Source organism: Seriola lalandi, unplaced genomic scaffold (assembly GCF_002814215.2).
Source record: "Seriola lalandi dorsalis isolate HSWRI2012SDOR001 ecotype SW California unplaced genomic scaffold, Sedor1 jcf7180002054502, whole genome shotgun sequence".
Taxonomy (NCBI): domain Eukaryota; kingdom Metazoa; phylum Chordata; class Actinopteri; order Carangiformes; family Carangidae; genus Seriola; species Seriola lalandi.
Genome location: NW_019525055.1, coordinates 726,444 through 746,677, shown reverse-complemented (window position 1 = coordinate 746,677; position 20,234 = coordinate 726,444). Strand labels below are relative to the sequence as shown.

General features: G+C 40.0%; 1 protein-coding gene across 4 annotated transcripts; it reads left to right on the top strand.

Annotated features, from left to right (window-relative positions):
• The first annotated feature begins 12 nt into the window (after positions 1-12).
• On the top strand, positions 13-19,809 carry sec24a (SEC24 homolog A, COPII coat complex component). 4 transcript variants are annotated; one of them, XM_087175807.1, is made up of 24 exons: positions 13-404; positions 3,292-3,897; positions 5,881-6,060; positions 7,568-7,630; positions 8,165-8,331; positions 8,877-9,064; positions 9,529-9,631; positions 10,089-10,160; positions 10,584-10,707; positions 11,573-11,682; positions 11,822-11,934; positions 12,256-12,374; positions 12,759-12,814; positions 12,937-13,143; positions 13,804-13,927; positions 14,218-14,376; positions 14,603-14,776; positions 14,913-15,023; positions 16,334-16,509; positions 16,735-16,872; positions 17,171-17,275; positions 17,645-17,737; positions 17,828-17,931; positions 18,463-19,809. In XM_087175807.1, the coding sequence occupies exons 1-24, from the start codon at positions 344-346 to the stop codon at positions 18,575-18,577; spliced, it is 3,468 nt and encodes a 1,155-aa protein (XP_087031933.1). In that variant the 5' UTR covers positions 13-343; the 3' UTR covers positions 18,578-19,809. The 4 variants fall into 4 exon arrangements, with proteins under 4 accessions (XP_087031933.1, XP_023268833.1, XP_087031935.1 ...); XM_023413065.2 differs by having other exon boundaries at positions 10,581-10,707; XM_087175809.1 differs by lacking the exon at positions 10,089-10,160 and having other exon boundaries at positions 14-404.
• Positions 19,810-20,234: the final 425 nt, after the last annotated feature.

Sequence of the window (20,234 nt, the reverse complement as noted above, 5' to 3'; positions counted from 1 at the left end):
ATTTTTACGTTGATCCTGCTGGGTGATCCCAACTTCCGGTGAAAGAGGAGAAGTGTCTCACACGATTACTCTGACAAGGCCTGTCGTTACTCACCCGTAGCTAGTTGAACGGGGTTTCGGTAAGAGCCATGGCCCTGTGATTGCCAGCAAGTCAGCTAATTAACTTTTTTTAAAAAGAAACTAGGATAAGTCGCCGTTGGCGAGGCTTTGACTAAACGTCACATCGTCAGAGCCACAGGTTTGAGTGTTACCCCGCGACTGCCAGCTAGTTAGCTAGCTAAAGACGCAGCTAGCTATTCGCCGACCAAGCACCTCTAAATTAGATCCTGGTGTCTGTTTCAAGATGTCAACTGCGGGGTTCAACTCTCAGAATGGGACAGGGACGGGACAAGCATATGCGAATGGTGAGTAACGTTTAAATTAAGGTAAAGTTAGTTCAAGGCGGAGGCTCCATCAAAGCAACTAACAAGCTAACACTAGCAGTAGGTAGTGGATCTTGTCTCTGTGGCTATTTGCTAACTGCTGGCTAACTGCTTTGCTTAGTAACGCTGTAACTTAAGGTACCCAAGCAAGAGCGAGCTGTCAGGCACAGTTATGCAGGGATAACGGTGGTTAATCTTGAGCTGATTTACTTCACTGACTTAAAATGTCCAAAATAGTTGCTATCGTAAAGGTACGCTAAAACTATTTTGCTCACCAAATTTTGCCAGTGTTCTTTACCTTTGGGTTTTCGAGGTAGCAAACTAACAAGTTGACAAACAGAAGGATGAACACTCATCATAACTTTTGAGCCAGGTGTAAACGCTAAACATTTCGGCGATGATATGATCGCACCCATTGGTTAACACTTGTATTCTTGCCCGTAGGGTTGCTTGGTTAGCCAGAATTTTCCTATCATATTAAACCACTTAACGAGCTTTTGCTTGTCTTTTCGCTTCTGTTTCCTTCAGGTTTTTCTTGTTTAGTTTCATTGACACTGAGTATTCCCATTTGTAGATTTATAACTTCCCTTGCTGTTGTACAATACGTTTTTAGCATACTAAATAGCCCTGGTGTGTTTGCGTTGTACGTTATACTGTACATGTGGCACATTGGGGATGATCCAGATAAGTTGCTGCAGTGATTTCTCCAGGCTCAACCTATTGCCTACTTCAATTTAACGTTACTTAAGAATTTCCAATGGATTTCCATGAAAGCTGAGGGAAAAACAATATAATCGCAGTCAGTGACAGTTGACAAAAGTGTGATTGTGTGCAGTTTTCAGCAGCATTTCTTACCGATGTGTATGTATGAGGCAGCTGTCTTGTACTGGGCAGAGGAAACAACTGCAGACAGAGGTTGTAATATAGCAGTTGGATTTTCCAAACCTGCAGATAAATGTATGTCTGAACTTCCAAATGTTTATTGAGTTTGCCTCTAGTCTTATTCCTATCTCCGTAGAATTAGATAGTCATTAAAAGGTGTTAATCCAGCTCTGATCAATGTGGAAACAGGGTGTTTTTCTGACAATAGAAACAAATCGTGCCACTAAAGCTGAATGGGATGAGTTTTCAGAACAATATTTGTAAATTAATTCCTATCATAGGATATCTTAAAGGTGAAATAATAAATCAAAGCTGAAGTAGCTTTGTAGTCAGCAATGAGAAAGTGATCAGCATGTATCTCATTTATATAGTGCTGCACCAAAATGAGTCCACATGTCCCATGTGATTTCCACAACTGCTGAGCATAATATAGTTTGTCTGTAAGTTTCATGTATATAGACCAAAGGCAACTGTACCTGAGCCTACCTACTGCAGGCCCACAAAAGCTCACTTGAGTTTTCTCATGTTTGATTTTCTTCCAAAGACTACAATAGTAAAGGCTTCCTTGGTTGACTCACTAGTAAACTTTACACAAGCAAAGTTAAAGATACAGTAAATAAGTGAAATGATGGGGATGCATTTTTAATAACTGCAGTATCCCACTTCCTCTTAAAAGCCCTCATTTGAACAAGAATTACGAGTTTTAGGGTTGGAGTTAAACTTCTCCAGACAGACATTAACCAGATATTTACCATTTCAACCCTCTTTTAAAAATTAAACTAACTTCATTTATGTTTTACCCTTCAGCAGGTTGATTTCTATTTAGCTGAGAGGTATTATTCCACATCAGGCTCTTTCTGATTGGACAGGAGCTGAAACTGACTGGGAGCTTTAGTTGTTAAAATTTCCCTGCTCTAAGGAAGGACAAAGATTTGTGGTGGATTATGTGCCTTCATCTATCTTTGCTCATTGAGAAGAGTTGTTTTCTAATCCCTTCTCACTCTGCCGACTTAGCTTTGCTTCCACTTATATAGTGCAGGAGTGGACAGTAGTGAATCTGTTTCCATTATGTATTCATTTAGGGTCCAGGCAGCAGTATACTGATGCTGCAATTTAAGCACTGATGCCTGTTAGATCATTATTTAGGTAACACAATTATTGATGTAAATTGTCACTCTGACCCTTTCTTTCTTTTTTCCTACTGACTATATTTCATAAGTATTTCTGATCAGTGTTTTTGCTGTTAGCAAGATTATCTGCTATGCATGACACTGTTCTTGGTGTTTACATTTGGTATGTAGGAAATTGAGAAACAATTGCCAGGTTTTAGTTTGGTATCTGCAAAATATACAATCAAAGCATTTTTAATTGTACCTGTAGTACAAGTATGTTTGGTGTTTTACTACTGCTGTGTTCAACAAAGCCAGACTTAGTTCAGAGCTCCACACTTACTCTCAGCGAGGACAGATCATGTTGATTTAAATCCAGGTAAAGAGATTAGACCCTGGGCTTTCAGTTCATTGGTCATTTGGTGGATCTGAGTGCTTTTCACCCGGTGTCGTCACTACCATTACTGTGCCACCTGTTTTTCATGTATCTTTTTGAACAGATTTAAATACAAGGATTTGCTTTAATTAAAAGGTACTTGGCTCATAAGCAAGAGCCCTTTCACACATGGAATCTGTAACATTGCTGGCTTCATCTATCTGGGAAGCTAATGGCTCAGCTTTTAAGCTTTCGAACATAAGGCTACCTTACAGAAATGTTCCCTAATGGCTCTGCTCAAGCATGAGAAGACTGTAACCTAGAGAACTGCAACCCTTGTGCACATTTTGGTATCTGGTACATAAGAGGGAGCCCAATAGTTTGTTTTTTTCTGAATACAGTGACAGCATTAATGGTGAACAGTTTAAAAGAAAAAAAGAATGTTTAATATGAAGTTGACATTAGTTAGAAGTTTAGAATATTTTCTTCCTCTGGTCTCCAGGTCCGTCACAGAATCCAGTTGCCCTACAGCAGCTGCCAGGGGTCAGCTATGGCATGACCCACCAACCAGCCTACAATCCAATGCAGGCCAAAGCTCCCGCACCTCCCGGCCCTGGACTCTACCCCTCTGGGGCATACCAGCCTGTTCCCCCTGTCAGCTCCTACCAGCCTGGCCCACCACTCACTTCCTACCCAGCTTCCCCAGGCCAGCCACTGTTGACGAGGCCTCCAATGGGAGGTCCTCCATCTCATACCCCTCCTCAGTCTGCCAGCCCCAGCCCTGGTCCCAGGCTGCCCCCTGCACAGGCCACACCCCCCCCTCCTGCTGCATCTTCTGGTAACTACTACTCAAACCCGCCGCAGCCCGTGGCTCCAACATGGCAGTACAACACAGCTCGCCCACCAATGGGGCCACCCAGCTCCATGAGCACCCCTCCCCGCGGCCCTGTTGCAAATCATGTGAACACAGCTTCAAGCTCTGCAGTGCTGCCACCACCGTCATCGGCAGCTTACAGCTCTGCACCACCAGCCCACGTGTCCCATAGTGCCACCCAACCTCCAGGCCCCAGGATGCCCCCCACCTCTCTGCATGGATATATCCAGCCAGGTAGGAACGCAAAAGCTCCACTGAAAGCCAAACTTGTAACAATCAGTGTACAATCCAAATGCACGATACAATTTTACTTTCAAATGAAGGATAAAATAATCACATGAAGATGAGGCAACAATTCTGAGTTGTAGCACACTTATGATGCAGGCACTCCTCAGGTGAAATCAATGAAAAGATGAATCATCTTTCAAGTTTCAAAGTATAAGAGCAGTGAACTTTAGCCAGTTAATCTCAGGAGTTGCACCATCACTTAATTTCTTTAATTATTTTTAAAACATGGACTAAACATAGTCTGTATTTCTAAAACACCCTACACTGTCCCCTTCTAATAACATTCCTATAGCAAGATTATTGTGTCTTGTGTCTGTTTACCGTCGTTGTCTTCTTTCAGTGACGTGCTGCAGATATTCATATCTAGATTGCTGATATGTTGGAGCTGGACATTGCCCTCTGCTCCTACACTGAACATGTTGGCTAGCTGTTGCCTCTGGCTCCCTCCCAGGCACAGTCTCATTCACTCTCAATTTGTACAAAGTTCAAAAAAGAATTTTATTGTTTCCAACCTGATTCTTATGTAGCACTATGACGTGGCTTTTAGGACAAAATTCAGATTTCAATTTTAGTTTCTGATGCTGGTTGTATATTTTACATGATTGTTTTCTACTGATGATTCAAGCAGAATGCACACAACAGTTATCTCCAGGGCATTTAAAACATTTTGATGGATGCAGGTAGTAGTTTAATTTCTCGCTATGGGAGTTTAGGGGTTGTCTCCACTGAGAAGTAGTTAGCTCATAATGTCAAAAACAAAAGACAATTTATAGAGAATCTTAGCAACTGTGTATGCCTACTAGTCATGAACATTTCTCTAAAGGAAGTAGTTTTGCTCAATGATATGAGCATGATAAAAGTTGGTTGTGTAATCTGTGTAACAATGTCTGCATGATTTGTCATATCACTTTGTAAATTAACCTTGATTTTTTTGAAAGCCATCTTTAATACATTGAATCGGGGGGCACATGGTTGCCTCCGTTAGCAGCATATCTCTCAGTCTTCATCAGATCAGATTGGCTTGAAAATTTCCATTCACATTCACACCGCCAACAATAAGAGTCTGCTTGAGTTTAGTGACCTTTCCCCCAGCAGCACCATTTGGAACTTTTTACTCAGTACAATGTTGAAAGTGAAAATGGTGGCTAACTGGAGATTTGATTTGGTTTTTGTTGAGATGTATACTTTATTGACTGCTTTCTTGCCTTTTTCGTCCTGAAAGGTTACACATTTCACCACCAGCCACAATCATCTTGCTCAATTAAGTGCGCAGGTCTATATTGCTTAGTCTCCAGTATTAACAGTCACTAAGTATTTCATCAGTAACATGTTTAAGAATAAATGTGAAATGTTACAACATCAATATAAAATGCAAAAATGCACTGTGTGCGAAATAGTAAATTTATTTTACTCGTTATTCAGCTGCGCTCACATTAGCTTGCTGTGGGTCAGTAGTGCCACCAGCTGTTGTCGCCTCTAGTCAGACTTATAATGTTACAACACCTCTGTGATGCCTCATATCTGTCTTCCACATGATATGTGACAACACCACATACTACTCTTGTTTTACACCACACAGTAACATGATTTTAGAGGTCATAACTCTTCCTAAATTACCTCACCAACAACAAAGTGTTGTCATCTCACAAGAATTACTGCTGAAGCAATAAGTAAATTGAAAAAAAATTATTCAACAGCTTTGATATATGATGCAAACAAACAAAGATGAAAAATAGTGCTGCTTCTAGCTTTAAATTGTGGACTTTTTGATATTTAAATTGTGATGAACATTGTTCACTTTTTTATGTATGAGAGTAAGTGATTCATCAAAAAGTAAAATTAAAATGTATCAATACATTAAATAAACATGCATAAGTCTGTGAAGAAAATAATCATTAGTTGGAGCCATGACAAGGTCTTTATCACCAGGCACTGCCCCTCCTCCAATGAATCCCATGGCTTCCCAAACATACCAGCCAAGCAGACTTCCCTATGGGCTCCCAACTACAGGACCCCCACCTACAGGCCCACCACTAGCCATGAAACCTACACCACCTCCCACTGGACCCCCAATGGCCAATGCCACACCTCCACCCCCCAAAGCTGATGGTAAGATTTTTTTAAATTTAGTTTGTTTTAAATCTTGACACATTTAATTGTGCTTTGTCTTTGTTTATGACGGTAAGTATGACAGTGAGTATATATTTGTTGGATTACTTTGTATATTTATTTACATTTTTTATAATTGGTAATTCAATTTGAGTGGTCTTAAAGGTGCCAGCGGCTTTCTTAAATGAATTATTAAATGATATTGTATAAGGTGCTCCACTGCAAATATTTTCATTGTCAAGTACTATTTGACAAATATATAAATGACCAATGTATACAGCTCCATTGCTTCAATTTGTGCCAAACAGATAACATCCCTCACTGACTCAGGTCAGGTTGGGGAGGCTGTATGCAGCACTACAATGAAATAAGATTTTACCCATTTGGAGTAGTGAAAAAAAAGAGAGAAAATCAATGCATGGTGGTCAGTGTTGATATTATGATATAAATCAATGTATGGGAAACACTGTTATGTGATGATAATGAAATGTTTGAAATACGAACATTTTGTGGGTCTGTGTTGATTGTAAAGTGAGAGTGCTGCCTGTGATGATCATGATATCATATCACTTTGGACCAAAAACTGTCATTTTTACAAACTTTTTTTCTGATCACCTTCCGTTATTTCCCTCCCTCCCCTCCTTCCTCTACATGCCAGCTCAGTGTGGGGCGGCTGTTAACAGCACTCTTTCCCCCACTGAGCCCGACTGCCAGGAGGGGGATATTGAATGTCCAGGTGTGGCCAAATCTGTCAGTAGCTGTTAGATGCCGTGTCAGTGCTGTGGTGCCCATCTTGTCCTCTCTCTGCTGTTTTCCATTGTATCCAGGGATGCACTGATTCTTTTTTTTTTCTTTTTAAATCACTTAAACTGATAACAGATATGAAGCTCTACAGAATCAGCTGATGCTGAGCTCCAGTCTGTTACTTTTACAGAACATTGCAGGAAATAAGAAAATTATCAAGAAATTACCTAATTTGTTGCCTTACGTAGAGGGATCTATTTTAGCAGTCCAAAGCGAATGGTGTAGTGCATTTGCTGTTTAAACAACGTAGATGCTGGATGGAAAAATTACAACTTTGTCTGTCGTAAACTAGTAAAGACACTCACGTTTTGCTTTGCGCCGGGTGTAAGATAGGGCTGGGTATTAGTGCTTCTTTAGTCCAGTACTTTTTTTTGTATGGGTGCATCCCTGGTAACATATATTTCTTGTCATCCAGTCTCACCATATCTCCCATATGACCTCTGAATAAACATCGTACAAGCACCAAAGTAGAAATGTTTCCTCAAAACATCATGCATCAATTTCCATCATCAGCATCATCTTTAGTATTGTCGATAATGTTGTGCTTTAGTACCTCTTTGTGTATATCATGTACGTATCTTGCACTGTAGTTCATTTTATCCCGCATCCCCGCCGTCTGTGGTTGGCACACTGGAACAGAAATAGAAAATTGAAAAGTGTCACTAAAATCATTACTATCACATCTGTGTTTGCTTTGAAACAGGAACTGTGGCTGGCAATGGCCCCCAAGCATCAAACAGCTATAATCATGTTGACAACAAAATGGGTAAGGCCATTTTCTTTTCACACCAACCAAATTTCTGGGGTTTCATAGCAGCTACATATGCATTAAATGGGCAAATGGCTTTCAATTCATATTACAGTGTTTGGGGGATGCAATTACAAATCGCTCATTGTCTTAGTTTTAAAAGATATGTCTAGCAATATTCTATACTTTTGTTATTGTCAACAAATCCCAGACGAAGACCAACAATGAATTGATAACAACTATTGTCTGTAGCCAGAGCTGATGTTGCTTATTCTACTGAGCCACTGACCTCCATTGTTCTCCACAAACTATTGAAAACACATCAGTGAGCTAAATCATTACACTGGGTAACATGTTCTGTGATTATCACGAAACACATTTTGAGTCCCACATAGACCGTCGTGCTGTTTCAGATACTCATCAGCCACCAAATGTGTTGTTGGTTTTGGAAGAAAAATATAGAATAAAACCAGCCTTATCATTCTAAACCTTTCACTTTTTCAATAATCCCTGCTAATCAGTGACTTATTTCTGTTTCCTTTTCCTCCACAGCTGGCCCGCCCCAGCCTGGACCACCTGGTCGACACTTGGGCCACTACCCCTCTCTCCCCCCTGGGTACCAGAACACCACGGCTCCCCACAATGCCGCCCCCCCCATGCACCCTGCGATGCAAGCTGCCACACAGCCTTACACTCAAGCACATCAGCCATACCAGCAGGTGAGAGGGAAGTCACAGGCCTGTACCAACTGTTGTACTGTTAGAGCATTTTGCATATACTTTTTTTTAAACATGTTCTTCGTGGTTGTGGAGCAATGTGCTCTGCTATTTCTGTCATGCATTTGCTACATGCAAAACCCTGCAAAACCCAAGAAAGAGTATATGGAAATGTTCGATGTGTATGTATAATGCATTTGTAGAAGCAAAATGTTAACAGTATGTTAAGGTGTGACAGAACCAACATACAGTTTGCTTTATTTCTTATGTGATATATTTTTATTGTTTACTTTTTTCAGGATCAATTTGTCATATTGGTTTGCTGAAATATGCGGCTGATTGCTGTTTTTTTTGGTGTTATTTTGGCTACATTATGACAAGATAAAAATTCTTCAATATTAAATCCTTTTGACTACAAAGCAGTCAGATTTGGATGCAGTCACAGAATCTACACCAGTCCATCAAAGCGTTGGTGGCCATCCATACTAAATGATTTGACATTTGGGATATAGATCAACTCTGTAACTTGCTGTTTTTCCTTCTCTCAGCCACCGGGTGGCCCAGGGCCGGCCCAGCTGAGCCCGTCCTTGGCAGCCATGAGCCTCCAGTCTACCACCCCAGAGGCCCTGAGAGTGGTCAACCTGCTCCAGGAGAGGAACCTGCTGCCACCAAGCTCGATCCCTGCCCCGACACCCTGCCTGCCCCAGGACCTGCAGAAGATTAACTGCAACCCAGAGTAAGACACGGTGGACTAATCTCCAAGTGTCCATGTCTATATTTATTCCCTTTCAATTGATTATGTGGTTGTTCTTTAAAATTGATATTATTCTGATGTTAAGTATTTCCACTTAACACACACTAATCTTTCAAACTATGCTTTCTACACTTTTGCTTGTTAAATTAAGACTTACAGAGAAGCACTAGCTACCTGTGGTTTGGTTGCCATTTGTGTTACTGGACACATTTCCAGTAGATCAGCATAAGCATGAACTTGCACTCAGTGACGTTATTTGTAGAAATTTAAAGCATGGCAATTTCATTTGATGTAGATTAAACCTCCAGATGATCATTTATGTTTTCATCCATCAACATAAGCTAGTCGCCCACATAATGTGCTGGTACACATGAAATACCAGAGACAACATGATCCTTCCTCATGCAGTTCAAGTACAATGACCTTCTGTGTTTGTGTGTCTCCAGGGTTTTCCGTTGTACACTGAGTAGTATCCCTCAAACCCAGTCTCTGCTCAATAAAGCCAAGATGCCGCTGGGCCTGCTGCTCCACCCCTTCAAAGACCTCTCGGTAACACCTTTGTTCAATATTTAATGTGCATGCGCATCAGTCATAGGATGTACAACAACTTATTAGATTTCATGTAAATGTGAAACCTGGTTTACTAAGTTGGGATAGGGTATTAAGAGGAACATGGTAAACACAACTATATTTTTCCTGGGATAACCACATTTTTCTGGCAATGTATGGGCTTAACCAGGCTATCACTAGTCGTAGCATGTTAATGAGAAAGATGTTTGACAGGGAAAGTATCTCTGTGGCAGCAGCACGTTGCTGTGCATCCTCGTATCCAAAATTATAAAATGCAAAATCGATCAACCTGATTCTTCTGGTTTCTTCTTTGTTCTTGTTTTGTATGGAAACATTGTGAGTGACTTGTAACAGAATGTTCAGTAATTCAAGTCCCAACAAAAATATAGTTAATAGTATATAAAGGTTGCTAATATACCTCTTTTTACCTTTATAGGCAGTGGACTTCAGAGCCATTGATGTACATGAGGTCACTGGTTCTTCACTGTTCAATCACGAGGCAGCTAGGGTGTGAATCTGTATTTGTTTTATTACATCAACATGAAGGAAGGTGATGCCAGGATAAATTATTAGTATGTAATAAAACTCTTGCTGAACAAGTTTAAAAATCATGTACAGCCTTAATTATGTGTCTTAGATTTAAATAAAATTACTACATCAGACTTTCACTGATTAAACTCTAAGAATCCTCTCAATGCCTTTTTTTCAGAATAGGATCTGACTAAATACACCTCAGGGCAAAATCTGTCAGGGTGAATTTGTGTATATTTCTGTGTTAACTGAGGACAAACAACAGAGACGTTGCACAACGTGGACAGCGACAGTGAAATTGGAATGCCAATTACAATGGGCTGGAATTGAGAAAATGAGCTTGCCTGGAGGCACTTCTCACACAGGCTGGTTTTGTTTTGTGGTTTTATTCTTGCAGCAGCTTCCCGTGGTGACATCCAGCACTATTGTCAGATGTCGGTCATGCAGAACCTATATCAACCCCTTCGTCTCTTTCCTGGACCAGAGGAGGTGGAAGTGCAACCTTTGCTATCGGGTTAATGATGGTAAGAAAGGGGAGAGGTGTGATGAAAGAGTTATGATGATCTGAAAGGGCTACTGTCAGTGAGAACGCTGGAGGCACTTGACAACAGTCAGAACTAATACAGCAGCAAAATGAACTTTCTGTTAAGTAACAAATGGAGAAAATGAAGAGCCATTTTTTTTTTAAGGAGCTGGTTGTGATGACCTACATAGATACATTATTTATCCCCTAGGGGAAATTCATGTAATAAACATTCTATAATAAAGTTATGTCTGTTAAGCAACAGTCATATGAAATAGTTTGGGCATGACATTGACATCAGAAAGGCGCAGTTCGTCAGAGATAATTTTGATGAAAAAAAACAAAACCTTAGTGTTTGTTTTTTACTGTGTGAAAACCAGAGAAGTTTCCTTGAACCCAACACTGAGATTTTAGGGTAGTTTGGTGTCACAAGAAAAACTCAAGTTTTACTTTTGTATTAGATAGTTTTAGAAACACACACGTTTATACATCTGTTGTATTTTGTATATTTGTAGCGTGTGAAGATCGTCCTAGCCTTTTCGTGCCTGGTTTGTATTTATTTTTGAAGAAATGTTCTAATATTGCCTTTTTGGCCAGATCTTTCTTAAAGAAGAGATTTTGACGTTTTGACTTTTTATGTAGTTAGATTAAGGAAAAAGAAAGAAAGAAGTTGTCTGCTTTTTATATGATGATTTCTTATTGTGATTAAATGATAATGATGCAGTGCATAAAGGCATGCATTTAAAGTGGATACAAATCTTTTTAAATCGGGAATTAAATTGCACAGAAAGTACATGGTAGATCATTTAATACTAAAATCTTGCTGAATGTTGTGTGTGTGTTTGTGCGTGCGTTTGTGTGTGTAGTTCCAGAGGAATTTATGTACAACCCAGTCAGCAGATCATATGGAGAGCCACACAAAAGACCGGAGGTCCAGAACGCCACTATTGAGTTCATTGCTCCTTCAGAATACATGGTGGGTTTCAACAGCTTCATTGAGGTTATTCTTGTTGATCTGAACAGTTATGGGCATGCTCAGATTTGTGTACAAATTGTATAGTAATCTAAGTTTGTGATTGATGTGTGTCTCTGTGTTTGCCCTGATTTTTCTACAGCTGAGGCCACCGCAGCCTGCTGTTTACCTCTTCGTACTGGATGTATCCCACAATGCAGTGGAGACAGGCTACCTGAATGTGTTCTGTCAATCACTGCTGGACAATATCAATGCGTATGTACAACTTTTAATTTCCATGTTATTACGGAAGTTGTTGTAATTTCTCATAGTACTTTTAAAGGCTACAGAGGACCGAAACACGAACTCAGTTTAGATGTTTGACAATTCATGTGTAGATGAACTGGTATAAATCAGGTTGGTCAGAAGATATTTAATTGTACATGATTGCACTTTATTAATAGGAATAAATGATTTTCCTTTATATTCATTCAACTGTGAGGTTGATATAGGTCTTTGTTAATAAAGATGAAAGAAGATCATCCCTGTTGCCAAAGTGCTAATGTGTTAATGTAACTGTTTGTGTGTATGTCCTAGGCTTCCTGGAGACTCGCGAACAAAAGTAGGCTTCATCACCTTCGACAGCACCATCCACTTCTACAACCTGCAGGAGGGACTCTCCCAGCCTCAGATGCTCATCGTGTCAGACATCGAAGGTGAGACACACACGACAGCAAAGGCCACACACTCAATATTACTGCAGCTTGACACCAGTTGTCTGCAAACTTACTGCAGAAATATGCTACTTGGCCTGGGTCAGTAAACGGGAGAGTGATGTATGCAGTTTTTAGGAACTGTGGGCGTCTGCTTCTGTGACACTTGTGTGAAAATTCTCAAAACATTCACCTGGATGCAAATCTTCAAATGTGTTAAAAATCAAAAAGATGTCATCAAGATGAGTGCTTTGTTGTAATGATTTATTAAATCAATCAGTTTGTAGTATTTGCACTATTAAAAATGAGTGTCATCACTATTGTAATATCATTGTGTCATATGACTGTATTATGTTTGTTTAAATAATAACTTTTTGTGCTTCACAGACATCTTTTTACCAACACCAGACAGCCTTCTAGTAAACCTCAATGAATGCAAAGAAGTAAGACACTTCACCTTGATTAAAGCTGTGTTGTGAACGTGAATATGATTCCACACCTTTCCCACTTTGGGATCAATAATGGGTCAAAAAAATAAAACTCATACCCTGTATTTGTTTTTCAGCTTGTGCAGGATCTGCTTAAGAGTCTGCCAAGTTTATTTGAAAAGACCATGGAGACCCAATCTGCCCTGGGATCAGCTCTGCAAGCAGCCTTCAAGTTGCTGTCGCCCACAGGAGGGCGCATGTCTGTCTTTCAGACGCAACTGCCCAACCTCGGTGTGGGGGCACTCCAGTCCAGAGAGGACCCCAACCAGCGGGCATCTGCCAAGGTAAGAGATGTGATGATGATGTCTCTCCAGGACAAGTGCGTAGGACAGCATTCAATAGGATTAAAGAGCTGTACAGCAGCTTCGTTACTCCAGATGTCACATTAGATGTTTTGACGAAATAAAACTACAATTATTGAGGATGCTCATTATAGTGCTATGATATCAATTTTATTTATGTGGGCAGTGCCTTAGGCAGTGAACTTGTATTTCAATTAATCACACAAAAAATAGAGGTTTTTTAAAATTTAAGATGGAAATTGTTGAAGACAGGATAATGATCAGTTGCTGCAAAGCTTCCAAACATGACCCATTAATGGTTTTATTTATGGCAGGTTAATGATTACCCATCACTCCTACAACCTGTATTATTATGTATAGCTGATTATTGTTTTGTCTGCTTGTTTAGCACTTTCATGGCAATTTAAGCCAGACCCTAAATTGCACAGACAAACAAAGCCGAATTAGGTTAACGTCATGGTTTTCATAGCATGACCGTTTCAAAGGGTAATGATGAAGCTAAAGGACCACCGTTCCAGACAAATATGTTCTTTTCAGCAATATTTAGATCTTGAAAAACTTCTGGATTTGAACTACTTCTGGGTAGTTGCATTAAGTTCAGATTTAGAGCTCATGCGCCTAATTTATATGTTCTCCTCTCAGGACATCCAGCACTTATCCCCAGCGACAGACTTCTACAAGAAGCTGGCTCTGGACTGCTCTGGCCAGCAGGTGGCTGTTGACCTGTTCCTGCTCAGCTCCCAATACTGTGACCTGGCATCGCTTGGTGAGTCCCGCACTGAATGAAGGAGAGAGGGAGGATAGAAGGAAGGAGGGTTTACTGGACTGCTGATGTTTTACATGTTTATTGCTCAGTATAAAATACTTTGACCTGATACTGCAAATTTTGATAAATTTATGATTCACCATCTAGTTATTTTGTGGTTGGAAGAAAAGGAACAGAAGGAAAGGGAGGGGGATTGGGTTATTTATTTATTTTCTTTATGAGACAAAAATAACACAATCATTATTTAAGCATTGCCTCATCTCTCCTCTTCTGTGTCTTCTCTCGTCCAGGCTGCATATCCAGATACTCAGCAGGGAGCGTTCACTACTACCCTTCCTACCACCACCAGCATAACCCCGCTCAGGTGGAGCGCTTCCAGAAGGATCTGAAGAGATACTTAACCAGGAAGATCGGCTTTGAGGCTGTCATGAGGATACGCTGCACCAAAGGTCGGTTGTTGTAAGAGCTGGAGTTCGGTTGAGCGTTGACCTAAATACAGTGCATTAAAATGTCCCTGATGGATATTTGACATTAAAGATTGAACTCTCAGTCATTCTGGAGAAAACATTATGTCTCTAGAGTCCAGGAAAAGTTTAGTTTTTGTTATGGTGGCTTTTTTGCAGTTTAGCGCTATGATTCCAGTTTGATAGATTTCATCTGTCTGTCTCTCTGCAGGTCTATCCATCCACACGTTCCACGGAAACTTCTTTGTGCGGTCCACAGACCTGTTGTCCCTCCCTAACGTGAACCCAGATGCTGGCTTTGCAGTTCAGATGTCCATCGAGGAAAACTTGGACGACATGCAGGTTGTCTCTTTCCAGGCCGCCCTGCTTTACACTTCCAGCAAAGGTATACACACACACACACACACACACACACGCACAGCCAAAATTGTTTCCTTTTTTTTTTTTTAAATCTACTGTGATAATAACAAAAAGTGAATCTGTCTCCTTTGTTTAAATAACATGTCTTTTTTCTGTTGCAGGAGAGAGGAGGATCCGTGTCCACACTTTGTGTCTCCCTGTGGTCAATTCTCTGTCGGATATCTTTGCTGGGGCCGATGTTCAAGCCATTACTGGGCTGCTGGCTTGCATGGGTACGTACTGCATCATGTAACACTTTCAAAGGAACACGTCAGATGAGACTATTTAAGGACATTGCCACTTAGGTTGCACAGTTTGTTAAATACATGTTGAACTGAAAACATCGAATGCTTTGAATCCTAAATTTTATTGTAATAAATTATCTATATTATAAGAATTTAAGTTGTTCCTTAAGTTTTCCCATGAAGAAAACTTGCAATAGCCTCTAACTTTATAATTTCAATTGAGCTGAAAAAGTGGGCATGGTAAAATCACAACCCATGTATCACAACTCATACTTTTATTTATTTGTTTAGCTTATTAGTCAGTTTGTGCGTGTTTCTTTCCTGTTGCTTGTTGAAAGTCAGTATTTACGATTTACATAGTTGTGTATTGTAACTTGACACAGGAAAGTGAAAGTAACATAAAACATACAGTATTTCATGACTTTTGTCTTTTTCAATTATCTGATTACATCAGTGTTTTCAACATGAATGTTTTCTTCAGAAGACGTGCGTGCGTGTGTGTGTGCAATATGGATAAACTTGAATTTTTGTAAAGCATCCCTCTGAAAATTATTCGTCATTGTTATAGTAAATAGTCGTGGAAGGTTTTCATCCACTTGACTGTTATTAGCACTGACAGATGGACACGAGTAGTGACAGCTGCGGTTGCCTAGCAGCCATCGCACACTGAGCAGTCAGATCTGTCCGGGTTCATCTCACACTCACTTAGAGAACAGTTGCTCATGTTTTGCTTTCTTGACGAGAAGAGTTTGACATTTAGTTTGAACATAGAACATCAGCTGTTGTCAACACTACCATTGCAAATGTAATGATAGTCCAAATGATGAATGATGATATTTGTTCCTCACTTCAACTGATGGCACACAGCTGTTCTAAACTGTTCATTACTGTGCACAATATTAAAAGTCTTATTAAAGTTGCATTAAAAAATAGAAAGACTACAATGTACAGCTAGTAACAACATATGTTTTAAAATGATCATAAATCACATTTAAACTTTCACGCTCAAATTTTGTAAAGATTATTTTTCCCACCATGCATATCACAGCAAACATTTTTGGTCCTTAGATGTTATAAGAAATGTGGATGCATACAAAGTCCAACCACTCATACCATCACAGATTATTTCACAATCCCATCTACACCCTTCACAACATGGTTAGAGTTCATTCAAGAAGAGAAACGAGACAAATACCTGTGAGAACTGTCTGTTTATTTCTGTCAGTTTTGTTACGGCCACTAGGAGACACCAAAGTGTCAGAAACTTTTGACATCTGTAAATGTGTCCCTCTCTGCAGCTGTGGACCGTTCAGTGACAGCCAGTCTGAGTGACGCCAGAGATGCGATGACCAACGCTGCCATTGACTCGCTGTCATCGTACCGGCAGTCTGTGTTGACCATCCAGCAGCCCGGTCTGCTGGCCCCGGCCTGCCTCAGACTCTTCCCCCTCTACATCCTTGCGCTGCTCAAACAGGTCAGCTTTTTCACACAATCCAGTCCTTACACACTCAGTCCTACGTACAATTTAGATATGTGAAGAGTTAGGGTAAATATTCTGTATTCTTATGCTTCCTAGTGAATTTACTAGTTTAGCTTCTCTTTCTAGCCCTTGAGTAAATGCTTCTACTCCCCGGATTAAGTTTTGTAAACCATTGAGCCTTTGTTGATCCAGTTGCATGTGTTTGTGTGTGTCCTGCAGAAAGCCTTCAGGACAGGTACCAGCACCAGGCTGGATGACCGGGTGTTTGCCATGTGTCAGTTGAAGTACCAGCCACTGGCCTACACCATGCTGATGATCCACCCTGCTCTGTACCGTGTCGACGATCTGACCGATGAGGTGAGGAGGATGATTCAGCACCTGCACATCTCAGCTAATGCAGCAGTGAAACAAGTTGTGACCTGGATCAGGCAGAAGTTTCAGAAAGACCAAAGAGAGATTATTTATGTTTTGTTTTTTTATCTCTGTGTTTTGTTTATGATTTAGATTATTATTTTTTGTGTTTAAAAACAACTTTTAGTAAATTCACAGTTCAATCTCGAGGGTGTTTATTTTTTGCATCGGGCTGAACTTGAAACAGTAATTCTGATAGTTATTTTTAACTATCTCCCTTTTCTTCTTTATCCCGCATCCTCAGGGAGCTTTGAACATCAACGAGCGGACCATACCCCAGCCCAGAGTGCAGCAGCTGTCTGTGGAGAAGCTCAACAGGGAAGGAGCTTTCATCATGGACGCTGGAATAGTATGTTCTAAAATACCTTGCACTTGAAACGAGCAAACAGAAAAACAAGGCCGATGTCTTAACCCAGGCTGAATTATGATGAAATCCTGAGTAAGAACGAGAGATTTAGAATATTTTCAGATGGACCTTTTTCTTTTATAAAAACGCTTAATTAATATTTAAAGATTTTACCCAGTGAAGTAGCATTATTATCCAGTGTGGCTTTGAATTATAACATGAGCACAAGCTTCAGTTTTTATATCTTTTATATTTCAAGGACCCACTAATGAGATGGGCAAGTGTTCAAACTGATAGCACTCGATGCTACAACACACGCTATTTATTTGTGAGTGAATTTAATATATTTTATTATTTATTTCATCCCAAAAGGTGATGTATCTGTGGATCGGACGGAACTGCCACCCCAACTTCCTGACACAAGTCCTGGGAGTTCCCAACTATGCTGCCGTGCCTGATAACCTGGTAGGTAAACCTCATGTTGCAGTTTCACTCCTGCAACTCTTGCATCCTCCTCCTGATGATGAAAACTTGACTGTTGCTCTTCTCTCATAGTATCTGCTGCCAGAGCTGGACACCGCCGAGTCACAGAGAACCAGAGCTTTCATTGGTTGGCTGAGGGATCAGAGGCCATTCTTCCCCTCTCTGCATGTCGTCAGGTGGGTTTATTTATTGTTTTTTTTTTTTTTGTTTGTTTTTTTTAGTAAACGTTCAAGTAGGAAGAAAAGTATGGAATATACTTCCTTTGTGGGGACATTAGCCAACAGCTGCTGGCAGTATTTCATTTTGGCTATGAAGTTACTTTGTCTTTCAGCTTCTGGGGCAGGTAGTCTACTGTCTGTTCCTCTGAATGAACAGAAGCTGGCTGAGAGAACATTAAGAGTGGTGACTGAAATGATTTTAACCATCAGTGTAACAACTGATTCAATGGAAAAAATCAGAAAACTGAGCAATGAGGTTACAGAAAATAGAAAAAAACAAGAAAACTACTGAGTGCTGCAGTGTAGTAGATTTCACAGGGGGGGAAATGAGGGTTAATGTCAATCAAAAGTGTTCACTCCAAAGAACCTCAATGTTTTCAAAGTAAAACAAGGCTTGAAAAGTCACTTTGAAATGAAAACTGTGCAACTGAAAGCAATGTTTCTTCATTATTCTTTTTTTCACACCCTTTCATCATTCGGTACTTTCAGGGACGAGAGCCAGCTGAAAGCCAGCTTTATGCAGAACATGATCGAGGACCGAACGGAGTCGGCCCTGTCATACTATGAGTTCCTGCTCCACCTCCAACAGCAAATCTCCAAATAATCTTCAGTGGGACTGTGGAGATGAGCGAACACTGAAGCAAGGATGCACATCAGTCTATGTGCGTGGGTATATATGTAAATGGTTTGCGTGTGTGTGTGCGCGTGCGTCTGTGTGTGTATGTGTGCGCTTGAAAGCAGAGGGAGGCAGGCTCAAGGATGCCTCTTGCTTCATTTCCAGCTGTGGTCCACCATCTCTCTGAGGAAAACTTTCTAAACTGAACTGATGTGAAGCGTCACTCAAATCAAACTAAGTGACGGACAGTGTGAGGACGGAGAGACAAAGATGCGTTTTTGACACTTTTTACCCAGCTGAAGCAAATGAAGAATAAAATCAAGAAATCCACGACGATGATGATTACATGTGTCAATGATCGAATGGATCAGTGTTTATTCTCATAGAACAATGCTGTCTAACTGAGGTATCGCTCAGATAGAGGCAGCAAACAGATGTGTTAAGTGTTTTTGTTCAAAAAGCACAGTCGTCTTTACTAAAACAAATCAAACATATGTATGTATGTACGTATGTATGTATGTATGTATGTCTGTCTAAGATTAGGTTTATAAGGAAGGTTCGTATGTCTGCGCTAAAAGACTGTTATTGGGTGTCACCTGGAGTATTTGTATACAGAACACCTGAGCTCTAACAACACTCTAATATCGTACCCGAAGGACAGAACATGTGCTTTTTATTTCTCACTCATTATAATTGTGTGTCGAACAAATCCATAGACTCTGTTGTTAAAGGCAGAAGGGTTAAAGATGTTTTAAGGCAGATCGACCTCACTGTCATCGCTGCCTTGAATGTGTGTGGACAGTGGAAAGTTCTTTTCATTGGTCTAATCTGTCCTTCAGAAACTCTGTCATCTTTTCTCTCTGGACATTCAGAACACCTCTGATGGCATTGCTGTTCTGTTTAATTTCTTTTTTCTGATTGTTTAATTTATGAGACTCCCAATCTGATTAAATTCTATAATTGCCTTGTATGGGAACTCACTTTTTATTATTAAACCTCTGTTTAAATACAGACTCTATATATGGAATATTTTAATATAATAGGATATGGGAAATTCTTTAACACAGACATAACAAAGCCATTGTGATCTTTTAATCATGCTTATTGATACTTGTATATTGAAGACTGCGTTATATAAAGGTGAAGAAATGCTGATGATTTTAGTATAAACAATAAGGTGAAATGACGCTAAGAAAATAAAATGTTTGAGACTTTTTAAATGTAGTTTGTGTTTTGGTGGGTGAACAGTGTTTATTCAGTGAAAATGAAAACTACAAAGCAGAATATGGACCAGTATAGTCCATATTTTTCTTGAATTGAAGGTTGAATTTGATCGAATTGAATGTTTTTGATTTGGTCTGATTTCATACCGTTTGTAATCTATGTATTATATGAGCAAAAATGTATTTAGGAACAGACAAATGTTTTGGTCTTCATGCACAAAATTGTCTTTCATAAAACAAAAAAACAATGAAAATAAAAACAGTCTGTGTTTGTACAGAGTAAATTCCAGAGGTGAAGACCTGAGTCACGTGACTTGAACTAGGGTCAGACTCCAGTCATGAAACTGATTTATACTTGACAAAACGGATAAAAATAAAACACTCTTGGGCACCAATGACTTGTGACTTCACCTGTTCACAAG

Coding starts and splice junctions, on each gene's coding strand:
- sec24a (XM_023413065.2), top strand. CDS start 344: ATGTCAACTGCGGGGTTCAACTCTCAGAATGGGACAGGGACGGGACAA. Junction 6,061..7,567: donor TCCACCCCCCAAAGCTGATG/GTAAGATTTTTT, acceptor GCTTTGAAACAG/GAACTGTGGCTGGCAATGGC. Junction 15,024..16,333: donor TGGGCTGCTGGCTTGCATGG/GTACGTACTGCA, acceptor CCCTCTCTGCAG/CTGTGGACCGTTCAGTGACA.